This window comes from Prionailurus viverrinus, chromosome A2, assembly GCF_022837055.1.
Source record: "Prionailurus viverrinus isolate Anna chromosome A2, UM_Priviv_1.0, whole genome shotgun sequence".
Classification (NCBI taxonomy): Eukaryota; Metazoa; Chordata; class Mammalia; order Carnivora; family Felidae; genus Prionailurus; species Prionailurus viverrinus.
In genome coordinates, this window is record NC_062562.1 from 3,065,395 (window position 1) to 3,089,598 (window position 24,204).

General features: G+C 58.4%; 3 protein-coding genes across 8 annotated transcripts in view; 2 read left to right on the plus strand and 1 right to left on the minus strand.

Moving 5' to 3' along the window:
• Positions 1-12,058, plus strand: part of SAFB (scaffold attachment factor B) — a 36,888-nt gene extending 24,830 nt beyond the window's left edge. For 2 of the 3 annotated variants that reach the window (XM_047835522.1, XM_047835541.1), the window contains 12 exons: positions 658-807; positions 885-967; positions 1,318-1,457; positions 1,622-1,710; positions 4,158-4,264; positions 6,454-6,744; positions 7,896-8,033; positions 8,249-8,291; positions 10,605-10,720; positions 10,926-11,032; positions 11,455-11,521; positions 11,729-12,058. In XM_047835522.1, coding sequence (XP_047691478.1) covers positions 658-807; positions 885-967; positions 1,318-1,457; positions 1,622-1,710; positions 4,158-4,264; positions 6,454-6,744; positions 7,896-8,033; positions 8,249-8,291; positions 10,605-10,720; positions 10,926-11,032; positions 11,455-11,521; positions 11,729-11,858 — 1,461 coding nt within the window. In that variant the 3' untranslated portion in view covers positions 11,859-12,058. The remainder of the gene's footprint in view (positions 1-657; positions 808-884; positions 968-1,317; positions 1,458-1,621; positions 1,711-4,157; positions 4,265-6,453; positions 6,745-7,895; positions 8,034-8,248; positions 8,292-10,604; positions 10,721-10,925; positions 11,033-11,454; positions 11,522-11,728) is intronic. The other variant, XM_047835531.1, reaches the window with a different exon arrangement.
• A 4,546-nt stretch (positions 12,059-16,604) lies between these two features.
• MICOS13 (mitochondrial contact site and cristae organizing system subunit 13) lies at positions 16,605-18,571 on the minus strand. The gene is made up of 4 exons (XM_047835627.1): positions 18,407-18,571; positions 17,498-17,675; positions 17,229-17,280; positions 16,605-16,842 (listed from the first exon to the last, which is right to left on the minus strand). Exons 1-4 carry the CDS (start codon positions 18,433-18,435, stop codon positions 16,745-16,747), a joined length of 357 nt encoding a protein of 118 aa, XP_047691583.1. The 5' UTR covers positions 18,436-18,571; the 3' UTR covers positions 16,605-16,744.
• A 238-nt stretch (positions 18,572-18,809) lies between these two features.
• HSD11B1L (hydroxysteroid 11-beta dehydrogenase 1 like) lies at positions 18,810-23,089 on the plus strand. 4 transcript variants are annotated; one of them, XM_047835588.1, is made up of 8 exons: positions 18,810-18,911; positions 20,843-20,938; positions 21,021-21,151; positions 21,577-21,688; positions 22,018-22,109; positions 22,286-22,379; positions 22,509-22,674; positions 22,754-23,089. In XM_047835588.1, exons 1-8 carry the CDS (start codon positions 18,890-18,892, stop codon positions 22,947-22,949), a joined length of 909 nt encoding a protein of 302 aa, XP_047691544.1. In that variant the 5' UTR covers positions 18,810-18,889; the 3' UTR covers positions 22,950-23,089. The 4 variants fall into 4 exon arrangements, with proteins under 4 accessions (XP_047691544.1, XP_047691554.1, XP_047691562.1 ...); XM_047835606.1 differs by lacking the exon at positions 18,810-18,911 and adding an exon at positions 18,947-19,246; XM_047835598.1 differs by lacking the exon at positions 21,577-21,688 and having other exon boundaries at positions 21,945-22,109.
• Positions 23,090-24,204: the final 1,115 nt, after the last annotated feature.

The following is a 24,204-nucleotide window of genomic DNA, read 5'->3' on the forward strand; positions in this document are numbered from 1 at the left end:
TGTGGCCCAGATGGGTACTCTCAGCAGGGACATGTCACCTTGGAGCCTGCAGTGTCTTGGGTTCGTTCTCAGCTTAATGTCCTTGAGTAGGGACAGCCCTCTCGGAAACTCTCTTGGGTCTGAGTGTCCGTGTGGCATAATGAGGGTGAATACTGGCTTATGTGGGACCTCCCCTGAGCCAGAGTGCCTAACCTTAACTTGCCAGGGTCACTGGGAGAAGTAAGTAGTGTGCAGAGATGTGGCTCTGGTGCCAGAAACCTCTCCTACCGAATTTTGTCATCGCTCGGAGTAAGATGGGTTTAGCGTCCTTACGTCAGTCTCCACGTGCACATCTGTCTTCCTGCTTCACTGCCCACACGGCTAACGGAATGACGGCTGAGGTCTGATCCCCAGAGGGAACGGCCGGAAGTGGAGCAGATCCGCAGAGTCGTCCCAGTGAGGCAGTAGCGTCATCCTCCCTAGTTGTCATGTGCCACTTGTCAGGCACTGGGTGACGGGGCATCGCCCACAGTCCTCGTTCCAGGGCAGGTGCCGGGACTCATGCATCAGAGGAAAGCAGCGTGAACGGGGATGTCCTGTGCGTTTCACGCAGCGGGTGTTGGGGGTCTGTGAGTGGGGGCTTTGTGTCTGAGTCCCGTTCGTGTGCTTTCCTTTGAGGTGGTGGGCGCTAAGGTTGTGACAAATGCCCGGAGTCCTGGAGCTCGCTGCTATGGCTTTGTTACAATGTCCACAGCAGAAGAGGCCACAAAATGCATTAACCACCTGCACAAAACAGAGCTCCACGGGAAGATGATCTCCGTGGAAAAAGTAAGTGGTGGTTTTCTTACCGGGATGTGACCCTTTGAGGAAATAAGGTAATACTTGCACTTGATTGTTTTTTTCAGGCGAAAAATGAACCGACTGGGAAGAAAACTTCTGAGAAGAGAGAGGGTGAGGGGAAGAAGGAGAAGTCCAGCACCAGTGACAGGTATCGCTCTTCTCTGAGGGAACTGTGGACAAGATGGCCTTTCTACGTTTCACATCCTGCACGTTTTCCACGGACAGGGAGACCGCAAGGCCTCCCCCTCCTTTAGTTTATACTGACGTTTGGTGGAGGGGGTTCACCTTCAGTAGCTCCCTGAGAGGATTCCTTCCTTCAGCCCCTCTTCCCAGGGTGCTTGGGGAGAGCAGGCAGCTCCCCTTGTCGGGCCTCGTCCCGCTGACGCCCAGGCAGCCTCCTGGTCACGTGGCGCTCACTGCAAGAGTCTCGTCGTGGCTGCTTCGCTGCCTAAATGTTGGACGTAACGTGCGTCTGTTGTTCTGGGATGTCATTTGTAGATCTGCGAACCTCAAGAGGGAAGATAAAGCTGATAGAAAAGAGGACACTAAGAAGGGTGAAGACGTAAGCGGAGAAAAGAGTAAAGATCAAGATGATCAGAAACCTGGCCCCTCGGAGCGATCTCGAACCACAAAATCAGGTACTGTCACTGGTGATGTCGCCCTGTGCTCTGTTCCCGGCTGTTGTGGTTTACGGTTTGCTGTCAGCAGTGCATACTAGATTTCTTTTCCATAGAGAGAAATCCTTCTTGTCTAATCTGGGAGTTTTCTGTTTCTTCCATTACACAACTCCTTTCTTCTGTAGGAAGTCGAGGAACCGAGCGGACCGTAGTGATGGATAAATCTAAAGGGGTGCCTGTTATTAGTGTCAAGACTTCAGGATCCAAAGAGAGAGTGAGTATCAATTTTCTAACTAGAGTATTTAGTGTTTCTCTTTTTTCACTTATTTATTTTTTTATTCTTAAAGTTTATTTTGAGAGAGTGAGAGCAGGGGAGAGACAGAGAATCACAAGCACACTCCATCCTGTCATCACAGAGCCTGACACAGGGCTCGAACTTGCAAAACATGAGATCATAACCTGAGTGAAAATCAAGAGTCGGACACTTGATTTCCGGTGACTGATCCACCCAGTTGCCCCCCAAAACGGAAAGAGTTTAAAAGCTTTTGTTTGCGCGTAACTTTGTTCTGATGAGAATTTTTGTTTTCTTATTACCTAAAGCTAATTTTAAAGTTCAGATGTGAACTAAAGCCATGACAGAGTTAGAGCACTGTCTCATAAAATTAAAATATGGGAATAGTTGGCTTCCCCCACCCGAATCCACATGTAGGTGGCCATTTTCATGGTCTCCCTTGAAAGTGGTGGCAGCTCTCCATCACACATTCCTAAATTCCTATGTAACCCAGCTGAGGTTTCATGCCCTTCTGAGTTGGATCTCCACTTGGGCTCGGTCCCGTGTTCTTTGTCCACGCAGATGCTCCAGAGAACACAATTCACAAAGTACCTGTCTTGGGTCCTTACCATTTCACTCTGCCTGCTGTGAGGGCTTAGGCAGCTGTCAGTGTCCCTAACTTCAATTTTTGGGTCTTGCAACTTGGATAGATATGGGGCCAGGGTCCTCAAGACCACCCACATTCACCAGTTCACCCTCAGGACCACAGGGCTTGGCCTGTGATGGTCCTCACAGCTAAGATTGCCTATAGTGGTGCAGTAAGGATACACAGCCCAGTCATGGGGGAAAAGACACAGAGTCCATAGAGGACTTGTGCAGGCTCCCTCGTGCCCTCCCCTTCGTGTGGCCTATGCTCTTGTCCAGGGAAGCCCGTTAGCCTGTTAGTGTCAGCACCCAAGGTTGTTATTTGGGGGCTGGTTACCTAGACGTTCTGCTAGATATATACCGAAATTCGTGACTTCTAAGAGGAAAGCAGGTGTTGAGCAGAAACCACAGTGGGCACAGTCTAGGCACAGTGACCACCCTGGGACTGTCAGCTGGAGACACTCTGAATGCCAGGTTCCCAGGCTCCAGCCTCAGGCCTGCCATGTTACCCTGTGCTGTGAGATGGCAAATCATTTTGGCTATTGCAAGCCAGTGTTCCAGTTCTGCAAACTTCCAGCGTGCTTATTTTTGTGCACATGTTATAGTACATGTGACGACCTCTTTTACAGTTATTTTATGTAAAATGAGTGGAAAATGGCAAAATGGAAGTATGAGTTCCAGGGCTAAGATGGGTAGATCTCGTAAAGATAACGCAGTCACACAAATCGGGAATCCTCTGCTATACTAGAGGTAGCCATGGTTGGGCACTCACTGCATGTTTAATTAGGAAGGAAAAGAAAAGGAGTAAAGAGTTGAGAGTAAGGAGTTTAGTTTATGTTATGTTATTTTTTCAATGTTTTACTTATTTTTGAGAGAGAGAGAGAAACCGAGTGCAAGCTGGGGAGGAGCAGAGAGAGAGGGAGACACAGAATCCGGAGCAGCTCCAGGCTCCGAGCTGTCAGCACAGGGCCCGACGTGGGGCTCCAACCCATGAACCACGAGATCATGACCTGAGCTGAAGTCGGACGCTCAGCCGACTGAGCCACCCAGGCGTCCCTCCAAGGAGTTTATTTTAGATGAAGAAGACCAAGTATTAAAAAAATTGGTTTTGGGGCACCTGGGTGGCTTAGTTGGTTGAGCGTCTGACTCTTGGTTTTGGCTCAGGTCATGACCTCACGGTTTGTGAAATCGAGCCCCTGTTTGGGATTTTCTGTCTCCCTGTCTGTCTCTGCCCCTCCCCTGCTTTCATTCCCTCTTTCTTAAAATAAGTAAATACATTTTTTAAAAAATTGGTTTTCATCATCTAAAAAGTTTTAGAGAGATAATATTTCTATTTTGACCCTGTTGAAAATTCTCGTTGGGGGGCGCCTGGGTGGCTCAGTCGGTTAAGCATCCGACTTCGGCTCAGGTCATGATCTCGAGGTCCGTGAGTTCGAGCCCCGCGTCGGGCTCTGTGCTGACAGCTCAGAGCCTGGAGCCTGTTTCAGATTCTGTGTCTCCCTCTCTCTCTGACCCTCCCCCGTTCATGCTGTCTCTCCCTGTCTCAAAAATAAATAAACGTCAAAAAAAAATTAAAAAAAAAAAAAAAAAGAAAAAATTCTCGTTCGATATTTTGGCATGGTGATGACGTTTTGATTTTTAAGTATGGTCAGGAAAACATGAAGTCTCACACCCTGTTAACTGGTTGTCCCATTAAATGTTAACGTTCATTTCCAATCTTCGTGTTGGATGCTTGGATGTGGACTCACCTGATTCTTCCTGTTGTCATTTCTACCTTAACTCGTGAATATTTTTTGGTGAACCAGGTTTCTAAGAGCCAGGATCGCAAATCGGCCAGCAGAGAGAAGCGGTCTGTTGTGTCTTTTGATAAAGTCAAAGAGCCTCGGAAGTCGAGAGACTCTGAGTCCCGGAGGTGAGTCCGTGTCCAGCAGTGTTCCTGGTTTGCTTCTGTCTCTGGACTAGTCAGACCATGTCATGGGGGCATATTTTCAGAGCCCCCTGTGGGTGGGATATTGCTTTAAACCCTGTTGCTCCTTTGGCCTTCAATAGACTTGCTGTGCTCTTCCATCCTGTGGTTATTTTCAAATGATCTTCTCATGCAGATAGGCCCATCTCTTGATGATTCTGGGAGGTAACGGCAGGGAGTTGAAATGCCTAGCAGTGCTGGTTCACACACCCGGTGTGCCCCCAGAGCGGTTGGAAGGGAGAGAAACAGTGGGACACACGCAGGGAGAGAGCAGAGATGTCCCCGTCCTTAAAATAGCTAAAGAAAAAGTCTCCAGAAGTTTTAAAAACTAAACACAAGCAGTACTGAACACACTGTATGACAGTTTTTTACAAAGAAACAATTCTTAAACTATAGTTGAAAAAATAAACAGCGCTCGTAAAACTGGCAGAGTAAGAATGAGTAGAGGGGGCGAGGCACGGCCTTTCTGGTGTGCGTGCACTCACAGCTTCCTGCTGCGCAGGGACGGGCGCCGGACAAAGGGCCCTTGTGTTGAAGTGACGTAGGGCCGCAGAGCTGACCCGTGCGCATGTGGGGACTTCATATGTCAGTAGTGACGTTTCTCACCAGGGACAAAAGGATGGGCTCTCTCATCCTTTAATAGCTTCAAGTCACTTGGCTATTCCTTTGGTTGGCCCTCTGGGTCTGCAGCTCCCGTCAGTGACAAAACAGTCCCCGTCAGCTGGTGACAGAACACAAACATGAAAGCTGACAACACCCGTATACAGCGGAAGTTGGTGCGTTCAAGAGTTGGGGGCCGGAAGGAGAGGTTGACTGAGAGAAAATGTAACTTCTGTCTGTACGTGAAAGATCCACGAGGGATGGGAATAAACGTGATGTGAAGTAAATGTAAGGAGGCAAAAAAAACCTGCTAGGAAACGGACAGGAGCGAGTCGACAGAAGGGACGGGTCAGGTGCCACAGGACTCAGGACGAAGGGAGGCTTCACTGGGCACCGGTAGCGCTCGTGAAAAGAGCAGCGAGACCAGTTTTTGCTTCTGCCGGTTTGGTTGGGTGCGCTGTGTGCGTTCCAGTGTGGGGGACGGGGGCACGGCCCCTGGAGAGGGATTCCGCGGAGGCCCGCGCGGCTAAGTCTAGTGCCCCAGACCTAGAAGTGCCACTTCTCCAGACCTGCCCTAGAGGAACTTGTGCATGAGAAAGCCTCCGATTGTGTGAGGTTGTGAAAGTTAGGAGACCATCAAAAGGTCTGCCTCTGGGTGCTGCTTGTATAAACCGTGGCCTGTCCGCTCCACGGGGCCCTTCCTGAAACCTTGCCCTCGACCTGTAAAGGCGGATGTGGGAGGGCCTGGACGTGTCGCATTAATCAAGGAGGCTGTAGCCATTCTTGTCCAAAACCCGGCAGTGAGGCAAGAGTATGCGTTTCTGCCGGTGTAAGTAGGTGTCTGTAAAGGCGTAGCAACGGGTGGAGAGGGGACAACATGGCCACTGTCTTCCGTGTCACACGTACAGGGACTGGCAGGAAATGCGCTGGGGCGTAGCTGGTGTCCCTAACAAGAGCAGAGCTGGCCGCGCCCTCGGGCTGCGCGGGCTCCCCGGCCCTTCGCTCGGCCACCACGGGCTGCCTGTCGGTAAACTCCTCTGAGTTTACAAACATCGTCAGGATTTCAATTCTAGTGCACTCGCCCCATCCCGGGGTGACTGAAGCTCATTTAGGGACAAGAGGTCCTGACCGAGACTTAATTTCCTGTGGCAAGTGTGTTCTGTTTCTTATTTTTAATGGACTGTTTCATGGAATCAGATGTTGATCTGCAGAAAAGGTTTCGGGAAGTGAGGTTCAGCTCCTATCCTAGAGGAGCCCCTATGTGCCCGTGCCTCTCTGCTCTGATTCCCACCGGTCAGGGACCGAACTGGGGGGCACCGAGCCGGCGGCGGAGCCCGTGCCGGCACCCCGGGGCTGCCGCCGCACCGACGCCCTGGCCGGTCGGGAAGGCGCAGACCCGGGGCCGCGTTTCTGCAGCTCCCGGGGCCGGTCCGCGCTCCGGGCGGGCGGGAGCCGTGGCTCCCGTGTCCCGGCCGCTCGCCTGCCCGGGTGATGCCACCGGCACCGCGGCCCCTCTAGCAGCTGCTCTCCCGCAGGGTGCGCGAGCGCAGCGAGTGGGAGCAGCGCATGCAGGCGCAGTGGGAGCGGGAGGAGCGCGAGCGGCTGGAGATCGCCCGCGAGAGGCTGGCCTTCCACCGCCACCGCCTGGAGCGCGAGCGCATGGAGCGGGAGCGGCTGGAGCGCGAGCGCATGCACGTGGAGCACGAGCGCCGGCGGGAGCAGGAGCGCATCCACCGGGAGCGCGAGGAGCTGCGGCGCCAGCAGGAGCTGCGCTACGAGCAGGAGCGGCGGCCCGCGGTGCGGAGGCCCTACGACGTGGACGGCCGGTGAGCCTAGCTGCCCTTAGCCGCCACCCCGGAGGCGGCCTGTGGCCTTTAGGATCGGGTGAGGGTCCCCCCCGTCGCGCTTCCGCAAGATTCTCGTTTCAGAGGCCGCACGCGTACGGGCTACAGCTCGATTTGACGTCCTGTTGTTCGTCGGGCACCTGAGATCGTTAGGGGTCAGCGGGGAAATGGGTAGAGCAGCGCCTAAGAAAGCCTCACGTTCAAGTCCTAGCACAGAACCCCCGAGGGAAGGGAGTTCTTCAGCCCGGGGCCACGTGCGAGTCAAGTGCCGAGGGGGGTGACCCGCGACCGGAAGAAACTTCCTTCGGGCCTCCGTGTAGGCTTTGTCATCGTAGCCATGTGTTGTGGCTCGTTTCCAGTGATATTAACTTTAATTCCCTGGACATACCGACATGACTTGGGCATACTCCAACGCTAGCCCCAGTGAAAAACGGGCCCGGTTTCAGTCCTTGCTGGTGGGAGTCCAGGGTGGTAATCCCAGCACTGATATGACCGGCTTTTCCGCACGCACCGCCACTCGGGAAGAACCACGTTTTGTATTCCTCCCTCTATTGTGTGGATATTGCGTGGATTGTGTGTAATATCCCGCAAGACTTCTTTCGAGGGCCTTCAAGCTCTTTTAGGATTTTTGATGCCTTTGTGCAAAACACCGCTGCTGGGAGTCCGTTACGGTCATGCATGTTTTTGAAACAGTATATTTCAGGTGCCTCTCAACGTCCCCCCACTGGTGTCTTTGCTGGGTTAAGTCCACGTTGGAGGAAAAGAGGTAGTGCACTGAGGAGAGCTGGGGGTCACGACTCTCGCTTGCTGTCCTGGTAGATTGAGGCCGTGTGCTGTTCCCGGAGGCGACCTGTGGGTGTGCAGGTGTGCCCACGTCCCCTCCTGTTAGGGAAACCAAAGCTCTTCTCTTTAGGGTCAAGTGAGGCTTGTTGGATAGAATAGAAGGGGGTCCTTCAGTCGGATCCCACATCACCCTACTGGCCCCTCTCGGCTTGTGTAGCAAAGACGAAAAAGTTAATTCTCATTCTGTGGAATGATAGGAGCCAGGGACGGTTTGAGGGTTCAGTTCACCAGCTCCGCAAAGGTTATGAACTTGAAGGAGAAATTATATCACTTCTTTATTCCCCCTCCAGGCGAGACGATGCCTACTGGCCGGAAGCAAAGCGGGCCGCTCTGGATGAGCGCTACCATTCTGATTTCAACCGCCAGGACCGTTTCCATGACTTTGACCACAGGGACCGGGGCCGCTACCCTGACCACTCTGTCGACAGGTCAGCCAGGCTCCCAATGACCCTGCCCATTTGTACAAGTTCTCTTTTCCTCTCGTTCTGAATGATGAAGGACTAGGGTTGGCCTTTCTAGGCTTTGAGACCTTCAGGCTGTGAATAACCTGGGTTCGGTTTGGGAAATGTTTTCTATTGGGGGAGGGGGTGTCTAGCCGACCTACCTTCTCTTCTTATGTTTTCATTTAAATTTTCTTTTTCAGGAGAGAAGGTTCAAGATCCATGATGGGAGAAAGAGAAGGACAGGTGAGTCAGAAACTTGAGTTGCAGCCACGGTTTTTGCCGTGGAATCGATTCTGTCTCCGTGCTGTCTCCCTCCTCAGCTGAGGTTCGTTCACTTCTGAATAGTGAAGTAGCTAAATGCCGTATCTGCATCAATGTCTAAGGAGCCTTGGTGAGTCTGAAGGGCTCCATCGTCACCGTCTGCACAGCTCAGCCCATGAGAGGCCAGGGGCCCGTGCTTTGCAGGACTCACATGTTAAAAAATATGCTGGAGTTTCTTCTTTTACTTGTCGAACGTTTAGATTAAGAACTTCTCCACATCGCGCTGACTCTTTAGTGGGTTTACTTGGAATATCGGGGGGTGCGGGGAGGAATTCCGGAAGGTTGTGGTCAGGGCGGCGTGGGGGCACAATTGCTGCCCGTGAGTTTCCTTTCCCTGCTGGAGCGCGGCTCTGTCTGCCCTCCTTCCTCGCTTCCTGAGGGCGTGGCTGGGGACCTCGTAGTCCTGGCCGCACCCAGCGGGTCCCCTGCTACCTCCGGAGCGGTCGTCGTGTGCCTCTTTTTCCTCTTCTTGGAGGTGAATCTGAAGAGCAACTGCATCTACACCCACTCTTGGCGGTTCTCTTTGGGGAAGTGGGGCTCGGTGGTTAGATGTCCAGGCTCCGGAACCAGAACCAGAGTCGCATTCTGGTGTCAGCACTGTGCTGAGCACGTGTCTCCCAGCTCTGAAGTGAGGGCGCTCACTGCCCCCTGCTCAGGGTGTGGGGGCTAAATGGGTTGACAGCCATGTCTACACCGGTTGGCCCGGCTCCTGACACACAGCTGCTAATCCCTGCCTGCTCTCTCCTGCCGCTATGGGCTGACGCGCTCCCAAACCTGAAAGGATGTTTTCTCTTGTGTGTGCTGTCCTTAGTAACCCTGGTGCTGCCCTGGATGCAGGCAGTGACATGGGACACAAGAAGGGGGACACGAACACAGGCTCTCAGGGTCTTGCTGAGCCGTTATACCAGCTGGTCGGTGGGCAGGAGAGTGTGGCTACCCTGTGAAAAACCGGGCAGAGCTAGAGATCGGCTTTGTGCAAAGTGTTCTCTGTCGGTTCGGTGTCTTCGGAAGGCTGCCGAGAAAAGCTTGCTTGTTCGGAAATATTTGCGTTTGTCTAAAGGAAGTGGTCTGAATCGTGAGCTGTTGTTTTTTGTTGTTGTTTTGTTTTTTTACAAGCTGGTGTGTCCTGCAGGTTCCTTATGGAAGTGGGGCTTCGGGGTCTCATTTAAGCAGCTGTTGTCCTGCCCGGACGCTTTGGCTTTGTGCCTGGAAGGAACAGTTCTGTGTTTGTCCATCTGGTACAGTTGAGCCCCACCTCCCCCACTTTGGTTGAGGGAGGTGTCCACACACATTTGGGAACGCGAGGCCCGTGGAGGCAGGAGGCAGAAGCACACGTGGCCAGGGCTCCCGTGTGACAGGCTGGCCCCGGCCACGGCCCTGGCGAGCTCCTGGCTTAGCAGGCACAGAAGCGCGGACGCGTGCAGCCACAGGGCAACCAGAGCATCCATCCAAGAGGCTTCATTACCAGGACTCCTTTGTAGGCTTTCTCGCTTAGAATGGGATCTTGGAGCAAAAGACCACAGGGCTACAGATTGGGTTTGTGGGATCATGAGAGCAACAATGGAGCCGAAGCCGCCTCACCAGCTCCCTAAAGCTTGGGGCATCCTTCCGGCAAGCAGGGCAGTCTTCGGGTGAAGGGCCAGTGGTGAGCGTTTGTTGAGAACAGCATTTCCTAGAACGAGAAACAGCCATTCCTAGAAGGGCTCTCCCTTCCATCCTTCCGATGGCATGTAGAACAGGGCCAGGCCAGCAGGTTCCACAGACCACGCCACAGAGTGGCTGGTGGTCAGTCCGGTGAGGCGCCAGGTCTGGGGTGAGTGTGAAAGGATCCCTAGTGGCCGTTTGGTTCTGGAGGTTCCTAGGGGCTAGAGCACCGGGCCCGGGTGCATTGCTTCTGTCTGTTCCTGGCGCAGGGCGGCCACTAGGCCCCAGCGCCTTCTCTCCTTCGGTGCCTGAAGTCTCTCCTTTTGGATTAGGGTGGATCTCATCCCTCGGTTTCTTTCTCCGTTGTTTACGTTCCTCAGTTTTCCTCACTTGTCCGTGAGCAGACCTCGAGGATGTGGCTGTTGAGCAAGCCGAAATGGCCTCTGTGGCACACGACCGTGTGTAGAATGCTCGCCAGTACTTCTGAGTTACTGTCACTGTCGTCGTCGTTATCAGCTTGTTGGCCCCAAGGCCTTGGGATCCAAGCTTGATACCGAAGCCTTCTTTCTGTTCTGGCTCTTTCACGTCCAGCATTACCCTGAACGCCACGGAGGACCAGAGCGCCATGGGCGGGACTCCCGGGACGGCTGGGGATACGGCTCTGACAAGAGAATGAGCGAGGGCCGGGGGCTGCCTCCTCCACCCAGGTTTGTGTCCCACCCCCCACAGCACCTGCAGGGGCCTCACCCGCCCCTGGCAGGATCGGTATGTGTTCCTGAGGAGCCCTGGCTCAGGGAGAGAGGATGGGGACCGGGAACACAGAACGCGAAACCCACCTTCCGGAACCCGTGGCGCCTGCTATTCTGCAAGGCGCAGAGGGGGCAATCCAAATCAGAGGCATCTTTTCCTAAGGGGCAGACGTGACTGGGGGGACCACGGCCGAAGAATAGAGGATGACCGTGCGTGGCAGGGTGCTGCTGACGGAGGCATGGTAGACAGGGACCACAAGAGGTGGCAAGGTGAGGACTGGCTCTCAGCCGGGGACGTGTCTGTCTGCGTGGGGGAGCGCCTGGAAGGCTCAGCTCCGCCTGCTTTACGCCCGTCTTTGCTCGTCTCCCTGCTTCTCGAGGGCGGGAACGGCTTCCTCTGCTGTCCCTCCTTGGGGTCCTGCTCATTACTGGCTGGATGTGGGGAGGGAGGGGGAATGGACAGAAGCCGTCTGGCACGGGAAGAGCGATGTGGGCACAGGTAGCTCCTCTCTGCCGCCGCTCGGCGAGGACGGCCGGCGTGTGCATCCGCGGGGGCCTGCGGGGTCTGGGTCCGCTGGGTGGCTCAGGAAGGGTACTGGAGTCACGGGAGCCCCGCGTCGGTGTCCTCTGCGCTCCACGTGCGCTCCACGGTGCGCAGAGGCACCGTGTGACCGGCATCTCTCGTCTCACAGGTGGCGAAAGGAGTATGTCCGGGCACTCTGGGCCAGGTCACATGATGAACCGGGGAGGGATGTCAGGGTAAGGTGTTGTGCCGCCCGTCCAGCTCAGCCCTCTCCCCTCTGCACGGTGGCCCGCCTGGGCCACCGGTGTGCAAATGGTCCGGGAGGCGCCCCACCGACCTCCTCCCTCTGCCCGCTGGAGGCGCTGCTCCCGGAACACGGGGGCGTGTGGGGCGGGCCCCTCGGACCCGGGAACGACACGGGAACCGTGTGTGTCGTGTCGTAGGCGCGGCAGCTTCGCCCCAGGCGGGGCCTCGCGGGGCCACGTGATCCCACGCGGCGGAATGCAGGGTGGATTCGGAGGCCAGAACCGGGGGAGCCGTCCCAACGACACCCGCTTCACTCGCCGCTACTAAGCGCTTGGATTCCTGTGTTCTGTCACGTGGCAACAAGAGTATATTCTGTTAGGAGTTTCTCTTAAACTGTGTACAATAATTTTTTTTATCTGCTGCCATATTGTAGCTCAATACAATGTGAATGTTTTTTTGTGTTTTGTTTTTTTTTTTTTGGTTTTTGTTTTTTTGTAATAAATGTGTTTCTGTTCACATACCCTTTATTTAAAGCGTCGTCTCTCTTCATTTCACGTGTTTTTGTAAGTTGAATCATACTCGCCATTGCTTACTTAGTCATGGTTCTTCCTTCGGGGAAGGAGGAAGGAGGAAGGAGGACGGACGGGGGCAGCTTTAAAGGGACCGTTAAGGTTTCCGGAAGCAGTCAGCTGGTGGCGCTCACCTGCCGCCTGCTGAGCCTGGGCCGTTTTGTCCCTCTTCCTCCGGGGCCTCTGATTTACGCCAGAGCTTTCTGTCCCCCGCACCCTGCTTCCCACCCCTGGCTCAGCAGGCCGCTGTGCTTTTCTTTTAATCGGGTGAAAGACACATCATGTGAAATTTACCATTTTAACCATTTTTAGGTAGACAGGCCCGTGGCAATAGCGTAGGCACACCGTTGTGCCATCACCACTGACCTCCATCCACAGAACCTTCTATCTTCCCAAACACAAACCCTTATACGCTGCTCCCCAGCACCCACCTTCTACTTCCTGTCCCTGTGGCTTTGACCCCCTAGGATCTCCTGAATGGAACTGCATCCTGGGGGGGGGGGGGGGGCGGGGGGGGGGGAGCGAGAACACAGTGTGGTGCCGAGGTGTGCACCTGGGACCGTGTTGCCTCCTCACGTGGGCCACAGGCTCCCTTGCTGTGGCTCCCAGGTCTTGCAGGGGGGAGGGGGGGGGGAGGTGTGGAGGGAGGTCCAGCCCACCCGCGTAGGACACCGGTAGCGCAAGGGAGGCCTGCTGCTGCTTGGTCTGTGGGAACCAACCAAGGCTGGTTGCCCCTCTGGGCTCCTGTCTTTGACATGTCCAAGTAGGGTCTGGCCCTGTTTCGGGCCTGGGGATGCCCAGCCATTGGGGCAGCCTGGGCTCCTGTCCCCCCACAACCCACAGCTAGGGGGAGACAGACATGAGATCAAGCCCTCAGATGTGGGGGGCCAGACGAACCCCCTCTCCGGAGGGGCTGCAGACGACCCCACGCCAATCACTGGAACCTGGACATACGGCACCTAATGTGGCCAAGGGGCTTTGCAGATGAGATTCAGTTCAGGACCCGGAGACGGAAGATTCCCTGGGGTTACCCGGGAGGGCCCAGTGCCACCACCAGGGTCCTCACGGGGGAGCCGGAGACCGGCAGACTACACGGCCGGCTTTGGAGACGAAGCAGCCCTCATCCCAAGGAGTGCAGTGGCCTCTAGAAGCCGAAAAGGCAGGAAATGGATTACTCCCCCTGGAGCGCCCAGAAGGAGCCAGCCCCGTCCACACCTGCATCGTAGCCCAGCGAGACTCGTGTTGATCTGTGGTGCAGTCAACATGGGTTGCATCAAGCCCCTCAGTCTGGTCGCTGGTCACAGTGGACACGCGACTGCTACAAACTCCCGAGGCCGTGGTTGTTAGCTGGGATGACCGTCCCCAGTGGGCAGACACCCGGCAGCACCTGGAGATGCCTGTGGCTGTCGGGACTGAGGAGACAGGGTCTGCGGGTATTTGAGGGGGGGGGGGTGCTGCTCGACACCTACGGTGCCCAGGCTGGTCCCAAGCACATGAGATGCTGAGCTGGGGAGACGCGGCCCCGAAGCAATAAGTGCCATGATGGGACACCCACAGGGCGGTCACGAGGCCCAGACTCAGCCCAGGGGTGGGAAGGAGGGATCAGGGCAGACTTCCCGGGGAAGGAGGCGGAGGCCGAGCTGTATGTGGGCAGGATGAGTAGGAGTCCGGAGGAAGGGTGGCAGGAGGGCTGTGGTGAAAACCAGCTGTGTTGTAGGAAACGGCCCTTTGAGGAGTCTGGGCTCAAGGGGAGGGCAGCAGGGAGCCATAGAAGGTTTCTGAGTAGGGCAGTGACCCGATCTTGGGACATTGGGAAACAGATTGAAGGGGCAGGTGGGAAGACCAGGGAGGTGGTCTTGGCACTGGTGACCGATACAAGGGGACAGAGGAGTTTGGGTCTGGCTGCACGAGGGGATGGCGGAGTCACAAATGGCGCCCCAGTCTGCAGGCTGGTGGCTGGGCCCATGTGAGCAGGGGGCCAGCAGCCGGCTGACCCCTGGCCCAGGCTGTGGGTGCACACCAGAGCTTGTTTCGGGGGACGCCCCCCATCGTGTCCCCGAACACAAGAGCCATCCAGGCAAGCAGGGAAAGCTGGCGGGGGGCCAACAGGGTAGACGGAAACCTCAGGCTTGGGGAACCTTGTGGGCCATCCCCCCAGGGCTGCTGGGAGCCTGGGGGGCCTCGAGCAGCCGGAGCGGCGCCCTGGGGGTATCGGATCTCCTCCGTCGGATGGCCCAGCCCCGCTTGCTCTGCGCTCTCCTAACAGGTGCATCCGCCTCAGCCCGTTTCCTCAGCTGGCTGTGCGCAGCCGTGGGGGTGGCCGGGTGCTTCCCCAAGCCCTTCCTGCCCACCGCCCCAGGCCACTTCCGCCTTTTCGGAGCCCCCGCTTCACGGCCCTCTCCCCACCTGACACAGGTGCGTCCCGCAGGGACGCCAGTCGCTCCCGTGACCAGCCCTACTGATGCCAGCCGGCAGAGACGCTGCCCAAAGCCCAGAACTCGATGGACCTGCGGGACTCAGCTGCCTGGATGGAGGTGAGGGGCCCCGGAAGGGCCGAGCACGTTCCCAGGGTGGCTCATTAACGACCTGCCTCCAAAGGCTGGTTTCCCTTCCTATGTGCTCCACTGGGAGTTGTTCAAGAGCACGGCAGGGTGGCCCTGGCAGGCCTCTCTCCCTCCAGGTCTGCCTCGCCTTGTGAAATGGTGGTGAGGGTAACGGGAGGGTCGTGAGGACGCAAGGAGCCTCACGTGACACGTGCCACAGCCCTAGCTTTGCGTGCCCTGAGCACAAACCCTCCAGTTTTCAAAGACCTTTTTTTTTTTTTAAGTTTATTTTGAGAGAGTAGGGGAGGGGCAGAGACAGAGAGACGGAGAGACAAAGAGAGAGAGTGAGCATCCCAAGCAGGCTCCACTCTGTCAGCGCAGAGCCCGACGTGGGGCTTGAACTCACGAACCACGAAATCGTGACCTGAGCTGAAATCAAGAGTTGGACGCTTAACCGACGGCGTCACCCAGGCGCCCCACAAACCCTCCAGTTTTCAAAGGCCCAGGATTGGGTCATGGGAGTGAGGCAACTGGAAATCCTGTGCCCAGGGGAGGGCGTAAGCTAACTACCTACTACCTGGGCTCCAGGCAGGAGGAGCAGGGCTTGGACCCGGCCACGCACGCGGGTTTCTCCATCTGTACGACGGGCCCCCCATCTGCTTCCTTCCCTGTAGAAGAGCTCCGTGGATGGGGGGGTCAGGCTAGGGTGCGTTACCGGGCTCACCTCTGAACCTGGGCTTGCTCCCTCCTGGGAGGTCCCAAGGATCAGGGATGTTCCCCGGCCCCACTCGTCCTGCCCTTGCCCTAGACTTGCTCCTACCCCTGCCACGGCCCAGGCAGGATGGGAGGGGCCCACTGGCCACGGGGGGCCCACCTACACTGTTCCTGGAAAGCAGAATGGCAGGTCACTTTGGACTCTCCCTCCCCAAACGCAGCAGGCCAGGCCACCCATCCCCTGCCACACTCCTCCCCACACCTCCCGTGGACCTGCGCCAGCTTCTCATCCCCGAAGGGCCTGCAAAACGTCGTGGCTTCTGGTCTCTGCTTTCCTCACGTGTAACCGCCGTCCTCTCCTTGCTCATGGGCCTAGGGGAGCCCGACCACTAGACCAAGCAACAGAACTCCCACAACTCTCAGGCACGGGGGATCCCATCCCAGCTCAGGGCACCATTACCCAGGCCTGGTCTCCGCTCCTGGAGCAGCAGCCCGGGCCAGTCTCTGCCTCCCACCCAAGCCCGCGGCCTATTGCCCGTCTGGGGCACAGGCTTCCTCCTGCTGCCATCATGGTGGGATGCCCTCGGGGCTGGGAGTATTTTCAGGGTCTGCCCTCTTGTCCCGCCAGGTGGGGAAGAACACTCAGGTCACCAGGCAGCTAGCTGATCCAGGGCAGAAAGGCTTCCCAGGGGAGCAGGGGACGCTGGGAAGGCAGGACCTCTGTGGGCCGGGGAGCCCCCCTCCACTGCAATGACCGTGAAGCCTGCGGTCCCCAGGAATCCCCAGACCATGGGGGATTGAGGGTGGAAAGCAGGCAAGGGAGGGCCAGGACTAGACTAGACACGGGTGATCAGTGAGCTGAGCCAGTCAGAGACTGGGCGGCCACACGAGCTCCCGGCCACGGAGACAGATGAATTCTGCTCACTCTGCCGAGTCCCCACCTCCAGACCGCCCCACCAGGGGCTCAGCCCTCCGCAAACTGAGACCCCCAACCTGGGCGGGCCATCAGCACTTGCTCATTCCTGGGCCCGGAGCACTGCCTACAGAGCACCAGGGCCAAGCATCGGCTCTCAACCCCCACACCAGGCTGGGGACTCAGCGGGCAGGGCCCAGACAGCAAAGGGGTAAACCAATGCCTGTGGTCAAAGTTAAGCTCTGATGAGCCGCTAGGCACCAGAAGCCCAGGTCCCTGCGCTCTGGCACCAGCCGGGCCACCCCAAGCCCCTAGGGCAAGCACACGGGTCGGGAACACTTCCAAAGTCCTTTATTGGGCCAGCAAGGCCGGGAGCTGCCCTTGGCGTGGGGTCTCAGTCCCAGTCTGGAGTCTCCAGCTCTATGGCATCCCTGCCCCTGTTCCTGGCTGGGGCAGGTGGCCTCCTCTGACAGGCTACTTGATTCGCTCCTTCAGGTAGTCCCAGCCCTCCCTGGAGTACTCGCAAGCCTTGGAGGGGGCCGCCGACAGAGCCGACATCACCTTAATGATGCCTGTGGGGAGGGAGGGCCCAGTGCCTTCAGCCACAGGGCTCAACCACCACTTCCCCGCTCCCCCCGGAAACCCTAGTTCCGCAAGGCTTTGAGAGGCCCCAGTTCCAGCCCGGTCAGTTCCACACGGGGAAACTGAGGCAGAGATGGGGCAGGGCCTCGCCTTGTCTGAAGTCACACGGTGAGCTCAAAAGTGACCTGTCTTCAACGGAGGCTCTATCTTGCTCCCACCCCCCTGAAATCTCCACCCCTTGTCCTCTCTTAGATCTGCAGGGGGTGCACAGAGCAGGAAGGAGAAAGATGGAGAGGAATGGCCAGGAAATGGGGGCAGGGGGTGCTGACTGGGGTATCAGGGGCCACCACCCCCAAGCCCAGGGACCGGGGCCTACCTGAATTCCAGGAGTCGCGGATGTGAAAGTTAAACTTTGGAGGGGCTGGGAGCTGGGAAGAGAGGGGAGAAGGGGCAGGTGAAAAGGGGAGGGCCCAGGAGCCCCAGCCCCCTCCGGAGGCAGCGGAAAGCAGCACAAAGCCCACTGCAGAGAACACCACGCAGGGCTGGAGGGACCAGGGACCAAAAGCCACCCCAGAACTGACACCACACCCCCCCCCACACGGCCCCCACCCCCAAGCCTTAGCCTCACTCCCAGTCCCAGGGTACCTGGGGTATCTTCAGACCTGTCTGCTCACACACGTACTGGCTGAACTGGTACAGGGCTGGGGGGACTACCTCCTCTGCTTTCTGAAGGACAGCCTGGCTCTTGTCACTTGGCCCCAGCAGCTCCTGGTCATACACCAGGTAGACGGCACCCCCGGCCACACTGCCCTTGATGAGGAACCTGCAGGCAGAGAAGGGAAGGACAGCAGCTCAGTAGCTCATGGGACGCCAGTGGCCACCCTCGGGGCTCCAGGCCCACTTTGGGGAGGAGTTGGACTCCCGGGGCTGCCACAGTCCTCAGAGCGCCACACCTGAAGCCAGGCAGCGGAAGGCACTTTGGAAGCGCAGAGGCGTGCCTGACGCCTACTACGCCCATTGAGTGTTGTACTCAAGTTACCCTGCAAAGCGGAGCTACTCGGCCCCGTTTACCTGGGAAACTAAGTCCCGGAGGGGGACCGTGGGTCACGCGTGATCCCGCACAGAGCAGGGAATAGTGAAGACTTAAGACCCCTGACTTTCGGTCTTCCAGCCCCGGGAGGCACGACCCGAGCGCAACGCTCGAGGGGCTTCCAAGGGACCCCGGTCATTTCTTGTATGTCATACGTCGCTCTGGGCACGCGTTAACTTCCTGAAACAGCGCGTGCGGCATTCCCACCTTACAGAGGAGGCAACTGAGGCTCCGAGGGGTCTCGGACACAGACAATCAGGAGGCAAGGGTTCGCTGGGACGCGGGAAGGAGGCGACAGGAGATCTCGGGAAGCCCCTCCCCGCCTGAACCTCAGTTTCCCCATCTGGGCGATGGGGGACCTGACACCACGGAATTCGAAGATCCAGTCGGGAGCAAACCGGAGGGGGTGCCCACAGGTGGGGACTTTTTCGGGGGCTCCGAGCCCGCCCGGCGGCCCCACGCACCTCATCAGCGACCACACTCGGGGCACCATGGTCCCTCGGCTCCGCGCGCAAGGACACTCGACTCGCTCGCCGCTTCCGGTGGCGGCGCCGCAGAGGCCTCTGGGAAACGTAGTCACCCTAGTCGGCCGCAAAGGCCTCCGGGAGTCGAAGTCGCTCGAAGGCTCGGAGACTCCGGAGAGGGACGGCGGCCCTACAGCGAAAGGATTCGCTGAAGTGTGATCTTCAGAGCCCGGGAGCCGCAAAGCTGCCTGGGAAATGGAGTCAGCAGGGCCCCGTGAGGCGCCGGATGGCTCGCCTGGCCGCAAAGACTCCTGGGAAATGTAGTCCCGCCTGGCACGGTCCCGGGGGCGTGAGGGGGAAACAGGTGTCCGGCGTCTAGAATGAGGCCGGAGCGTGACCCAAGAAGATGTCGGAGCCCGGGAGATCCACCCGCGCCCGCGCGGGGGCATAAGGGCCCAGGCCCAGGAAGAGTGTGCCAGTGAGATGGTCGTCACGGCAACGAGAGGTCGGAATTGTGCGAGGGAAGCTGGCCTTCGGCCACGTGATCTGGGTCGGGGTGGGGCTTTCGTCCAGGGGGCGGGACCAGGACCACGACTGGGAGGGGGCTAGCCTGGCCCTTGGCCGTTGCCCGGCAACGCCCGGGCGCTGAGTCTCCGTGTCCAGGCCCCTCCCCCTGAGGAGGTGGGCTCGGTGTCACGTGACTTGGGCCCTACGGGAGGGGGAGTGGTCGGGGGCCCGGCCGGACGCGACCACTTAGAGAGGTCCGAGGGGCGCGCGCCTCTTTCCCTGGCCCGGACCCCAGCCCCTCTGCACCGCGGGGAGAAACTGAGGTCCGAGTGGGTAAGTGCGAGGTTGGGAGCGCGCAACACGGCCCACGTCCTTTTTGTCCAGAGGGGAAACTGAGGCCCAGGGAGGTCAGGGGACCAGTACGTTTTGCGATCGTCTGGTTCCCCCTATTCGTCCCCCATCGCAGGCCGACTGCTTCATCCATCCATCCATCCATCCATCCATCCACCCAGCCGGCCATTCATCCACCCGACCCCACCTCCCCCTGCGTGGCTGCTGTGGTCAGGGCCAGGGTCGGAAGAGGGTCAGGTTAAGGGTCACGTTGAGGCGCTTCACACCCTTTCGCTGGAAGTGCGGAGAGGTGGGGTGGCTGCCGCGACTGGGGAAGGGCGAGGAGTTCACTTTTCTGAGAACTGAGGGAGGTTCATAGACGGGAATGGTGGAAGAGGAGAATGGACAGGCGGGCCAGGGCCCGACCCGCTGGGCATTGTGGGCTGAGGTTAAGATCTTGGTCTCTATGGGGTCAGTGGTGAGCCCTAGGAGGGTTTGGAGCAGGAAGGGGAACATCAGACTTCTTTGGACAAAGATCCCTTTGGCTGCCTGAAGGGGAGGGGGGAGAGGGAGGGCGTATGAAGATGGGGGAGCCCGGGGCGGGGGGGGGGGGGGGCAGCTGGAACTTTGGGGTGGGGGCAAAGGACTGATGGCTGGATCTAGTGAAGATCTGAGGACACCCCAACCCCACCATTTCTCAGTTCTGGAAGTCCCCTCTCTTGTCCTCCTGAGTTTGAAGGATTGAAACCCCAAGATGGGATGGACCTGTGCCTTTCCCCGGGGGGAAATGCATGTCCCTCCGCCCCCCCCCCCCCCAAACGTTAAACACTTGGCCTGTTTCTCTTTCACCTTCTCCCTGGAACGAGTAAATTCACTCCCACAGCTGACGTCACATCTTAACCCTGATGGCATAGGTTCTTGTGTCTCCAACCCAGGCCTAAGACTCCTTCTGGGTGTCCCTTGGCAGAGTCATGTTTCTGCGCTCCCCCAGCTCCTACCCGCAATGTTCCTCCTGTCACTCAGTGTCCATCTGGTGCCTGTTGAGTACCTACTGAGTGTCTGGTACAGTTTGGGGCATTGAGGACCCAAGAGTGAACAAAGCAGAAACAGGTTTCCGTTTCTTTCCTGCCTCATGGAGCACGACAGTCTAGGGGGAGATCAGTTTTGCTCTGACTTTAAAGAAGCGGGAGAGCAACTCGTTGGGTTATATTTGGGGAGAGCATTCGGGGCAGAGGGCACAGCCAGTGCAAAGGCCCTCAGGCAGGATGGAGACTGGCTGGTTCCGAGGAACAGTGAGGAGGCAGGTGTGGCAACCGGCAGCGTGAGCAAGAGGGGCTGGTCCTCTGACCCTCAAGGAGCCTGGATATTGAGCAGGGCGAGGCAAGATGTGACTTGGCCGCTGGGGGGAGGGTGAAAGCCCAGAAAAGGCGAGGGGATTGGAGCAGGGGAGCCGTGTAGCCCGGTGACCTGGACAGGTGGTGGCTGCGGAGACGGAGAAGCGAGGGCAGGGCCTGGAGCCTCTTCACACAAGATCACACTTGAGGAAATGGGTGCGGCTGTCAGCCAGGCCTGTGCCCGCCACCCTCTCTCCCGCCGCAGCCCCTGCAGCCCCGGGGAGGGCCATGAAGGTACTGCTCTTCACCGGGCTGGGAGCCCTGTTCTTCTCGTATTACTGGGATGACAACTTTGACCCTGGTGAGTGCCTGGTGGGGGAGGGAGGAATCTGGCCAGCTGTCCGGTGCACCCCCAGGGTTGACCACCCCCCCCACACTGCCAGCCAGCCTCCAGGGAGCCCGCGTGCTGCTGACAGGGGCCAGTGCGGGCGTCGGGGAGGAACTGGCATATCACTACGCCCGCCTGGGCTCCCACCTGGTGCTCACTGCCCACACGGAGGCCCTCCTGCAGAAGGTGAGACATCCCGTTTCCCGTTTGATGGCCGGGTGCGCGTGGGTGGAAAGCGGGGCCCGGGCTTACTGAAATCCTTGCAACGGTCCAGGCTTCCTGTGTGACCTGAGGCCAGTTGTTTAACCGCTGTGCCTCAGTTTCCTCATTTGCAAATCGGAGACAATAAAAGTACCTTCTCGTGGGTTATGGTGTTGGGTTGGTACAGTGAAACAGCGGGGGTAAAACCCGGAGGGTTCCTCAGTCAGTGGGCGGATGGGTAGTGTCCACAGCCCGTGCTGAGAATTGAGAATGAATGATGGCGGATGTTGAAGCTCGGAGTAGGGGAGGGGGCTTTAGGCTGGGGCCCCAGTGGCCTAGCAGGTGGCGGGGGGGTGGGGGTGGGGGCCGGCTGGGGTGGACGGGCCCACGGGCAGCTCTGGCCCCCCCAGGTGGTAGGGAACTGCCGGAAGCTGGGCGCTCCCAAGGTCTTCTACATCGCTGCGGACATGGCCTCCCCTGAGGTGCCCGAGCGCGTGGTGCAGTTCGCGCTGGACAAGCTGGGTGAGGGGCGGGGCCTTCGGGGCAGGACCCGAATGGGGTGGGGCCGTGGTAGTCGGTGGGTGGAGGTTTACGGGGTCCGGGGCGTGGCCAGGGGCTGGAACTCTGGACCGGGCCTTATTGGATCAGGGACGAAGCCTGGCAGGATGCAGGGAGGAGGGCCCGGTCTCTTTGCTATTAGGCGGGGCGCCACCCGGGGCCGAATTCACTGGGTCGGCGCTCTGGCCGAGGCGTCGCTAGTTCAAGGCGACGGCGCTAGGGGCGGGGTCTCTTCGGGCCCAGGGGCGGAGCCTCAAGGACTAGCTCCTTGCTGATGGGCCTCTCCGGGCCAGGAGGACTGGACTACCTCGTGCTGAACCACCTCGGCGCCACCCCGGCAGGCTCGCGGTCCAGGAGCGTCCAGGCGACACGCTGGCTCATGCAGGTGCTCCGCCCCTCCGCGGCCAGCGCCCCGTCCCTCCAATCCCCAGACTCCACCCCCTCCTAAATCCCCACCGCAGGCCCTGCCCCCCGCCCGAGGCCCCGCCCACGCCTCAAAGCCCCGCCCCTTCCGGGCTCGAGTTTCTCCGCGGCTCGGTGACTCGCCGTCGCCACCTCCAGGTGAACTTTCTGAGTTACGTGCAGCTGACTTCGTTGGCGCTGCCCAGCCTGACGGACAGCAAAGGCTCTCTGGTGGTCGTGTCCTCGCTGCTCGGTGCGTGCACGCGGGGCGGAGAGTCGGGAGGCCACAGGGCTCGATGCGGCCGAGCCCCAGGGCAGGAAGGCCCCCTGGAGGAGGGGGAGCGGCGGTGGTCACTCAGCTGCTGCCCTCCCGCCCTCCTAGGCCAGGTGCCCACATCCTTCTCCCGCCCGTACTCGGCAGCCAAGTTCGCTCTGGACGGCTTCTTCGGCTCTCTGCGGCGGGAGCTAGACGTGCAGGACGTGAACGTGGCCATCACCATGTGTGTCCTGGGCCTCCGGGATCGCGCCTCCCCCGCCGAGGGAGTCAGGTGAGGCCCGGGGCCATCAGGGGCAGGGGCAGTGAGGGGCCGCCCAGCCGCAGTTTCCACCGCACCCTCCTGTCCCCAGGGGCGTCACGAGGGCCAAGGCGGCCCCAGGGCCCAAGGCGGCCCTGGCCGTGATCCGCGGCGGCGCCACACGCGCCCCCGGCGTCTTCTACCCATGGCGCTTCCGCCTGCTCTGTCTGCTCCGGGGATGGCTGCCGCACCCGAGGGCCTGGTTCATCCGCCAGGAGCTCAACGTCACCGCTGCCGCTGCTGCCTGAGCTGCTGCGGGTGGCACCCCTTCAGCTTCCCAGAGAGGGGAACCCTCTATCCAGCCGTCCCGGAGCCGGGACACGAACCGAGACACCTCGGAGACGGTTGCCGTGGCTCAAGACAGAGTCATCAAGACAGAAAAGGAAAACCGAGAAATACTACCAGCACCTGGAAACACGGTCACCACTCCCGGTGTGCAAGTGCTGATCGTGTGCCAGGCACCCTGTCAGTGACCTGGAAGGCATGACCTACCTCAGCCTTCCGGGCCACCACTGATGACATGGTTGCTGCTTCCATTTTGCAGACGAGAAAACTGAGGCTCAGAGAGGTGATGTGACTTTCGCCACGGCCCTGGCCGTGTGAAACAGGGCACACCACCCCTGAGCCACCCTGGGAACCCCATCCATCTCCCACCTGGATCCTCTGCAGCCCCGATCTCTTCTTTCCACTCAGTCTTGGAGCATTCCCCTACCGTTGCCCCAAGCAAGGGACAACCTTGAAACTGTCCACCTGCTGATGGGTTCTGAGGTGGGGGAGGAGGGAAAGACGGTGTTCTGGGCTGGACCCAGCCTCCTGTTTCATTATAAAAATCCTACCCGTGCACATGTGTGTTCAAATTGCTTGGTCCTTCCAGTTGGCAGGTGGCAGGTGGGTCAAGAGGAATTTGTGTATGGGGACCAGACTTGTCAACCCTATTTTAGAGGGGAGAAATGGAGGCCGAGTGAGAGGCAGCCCTTGCCTAGCAAGTCACGGGTGAAAGGAAGGGTACTGACTGGCACAGAGGTTTTATTTGCAGCATGAAGTACAGGGGTTGCGCAGCAATAATGATAATGTGTATCAGGCACTAAGCCCTTGGCATTGCTGATCTCACGGCATCATCACAATCTGAAGCTGGTGTTGCCACTGTTCCCGTTTCATAGGTAAGGGAAGGTGCTTAGAGAGAGGCTGGACGTCCGTGGCAGGAGCTGGGATTCTCTACCTGCACATCACTGATATTTATATCAGTGAAAACGTGACACCTCCTCTCCCTAAAATGATAAATTAGTGCACTTGCATAAGGAAAAAGCAACTATACAAATAAAAACTGTAGAACAAATACAATGTTACAATAGCTGTTGGCTATGCAGGGCTCTAGAATGAGCAAGGGTTATAAGGGTTAACCCCAAACAGATCAGCCCCAAACTGGGACCATCATTTGGGGATAAGTAGAAGTGAAAGGTAAACAGGAAAAAAAAATTTTTTTTTTTTTGTTTCAACCCTGCC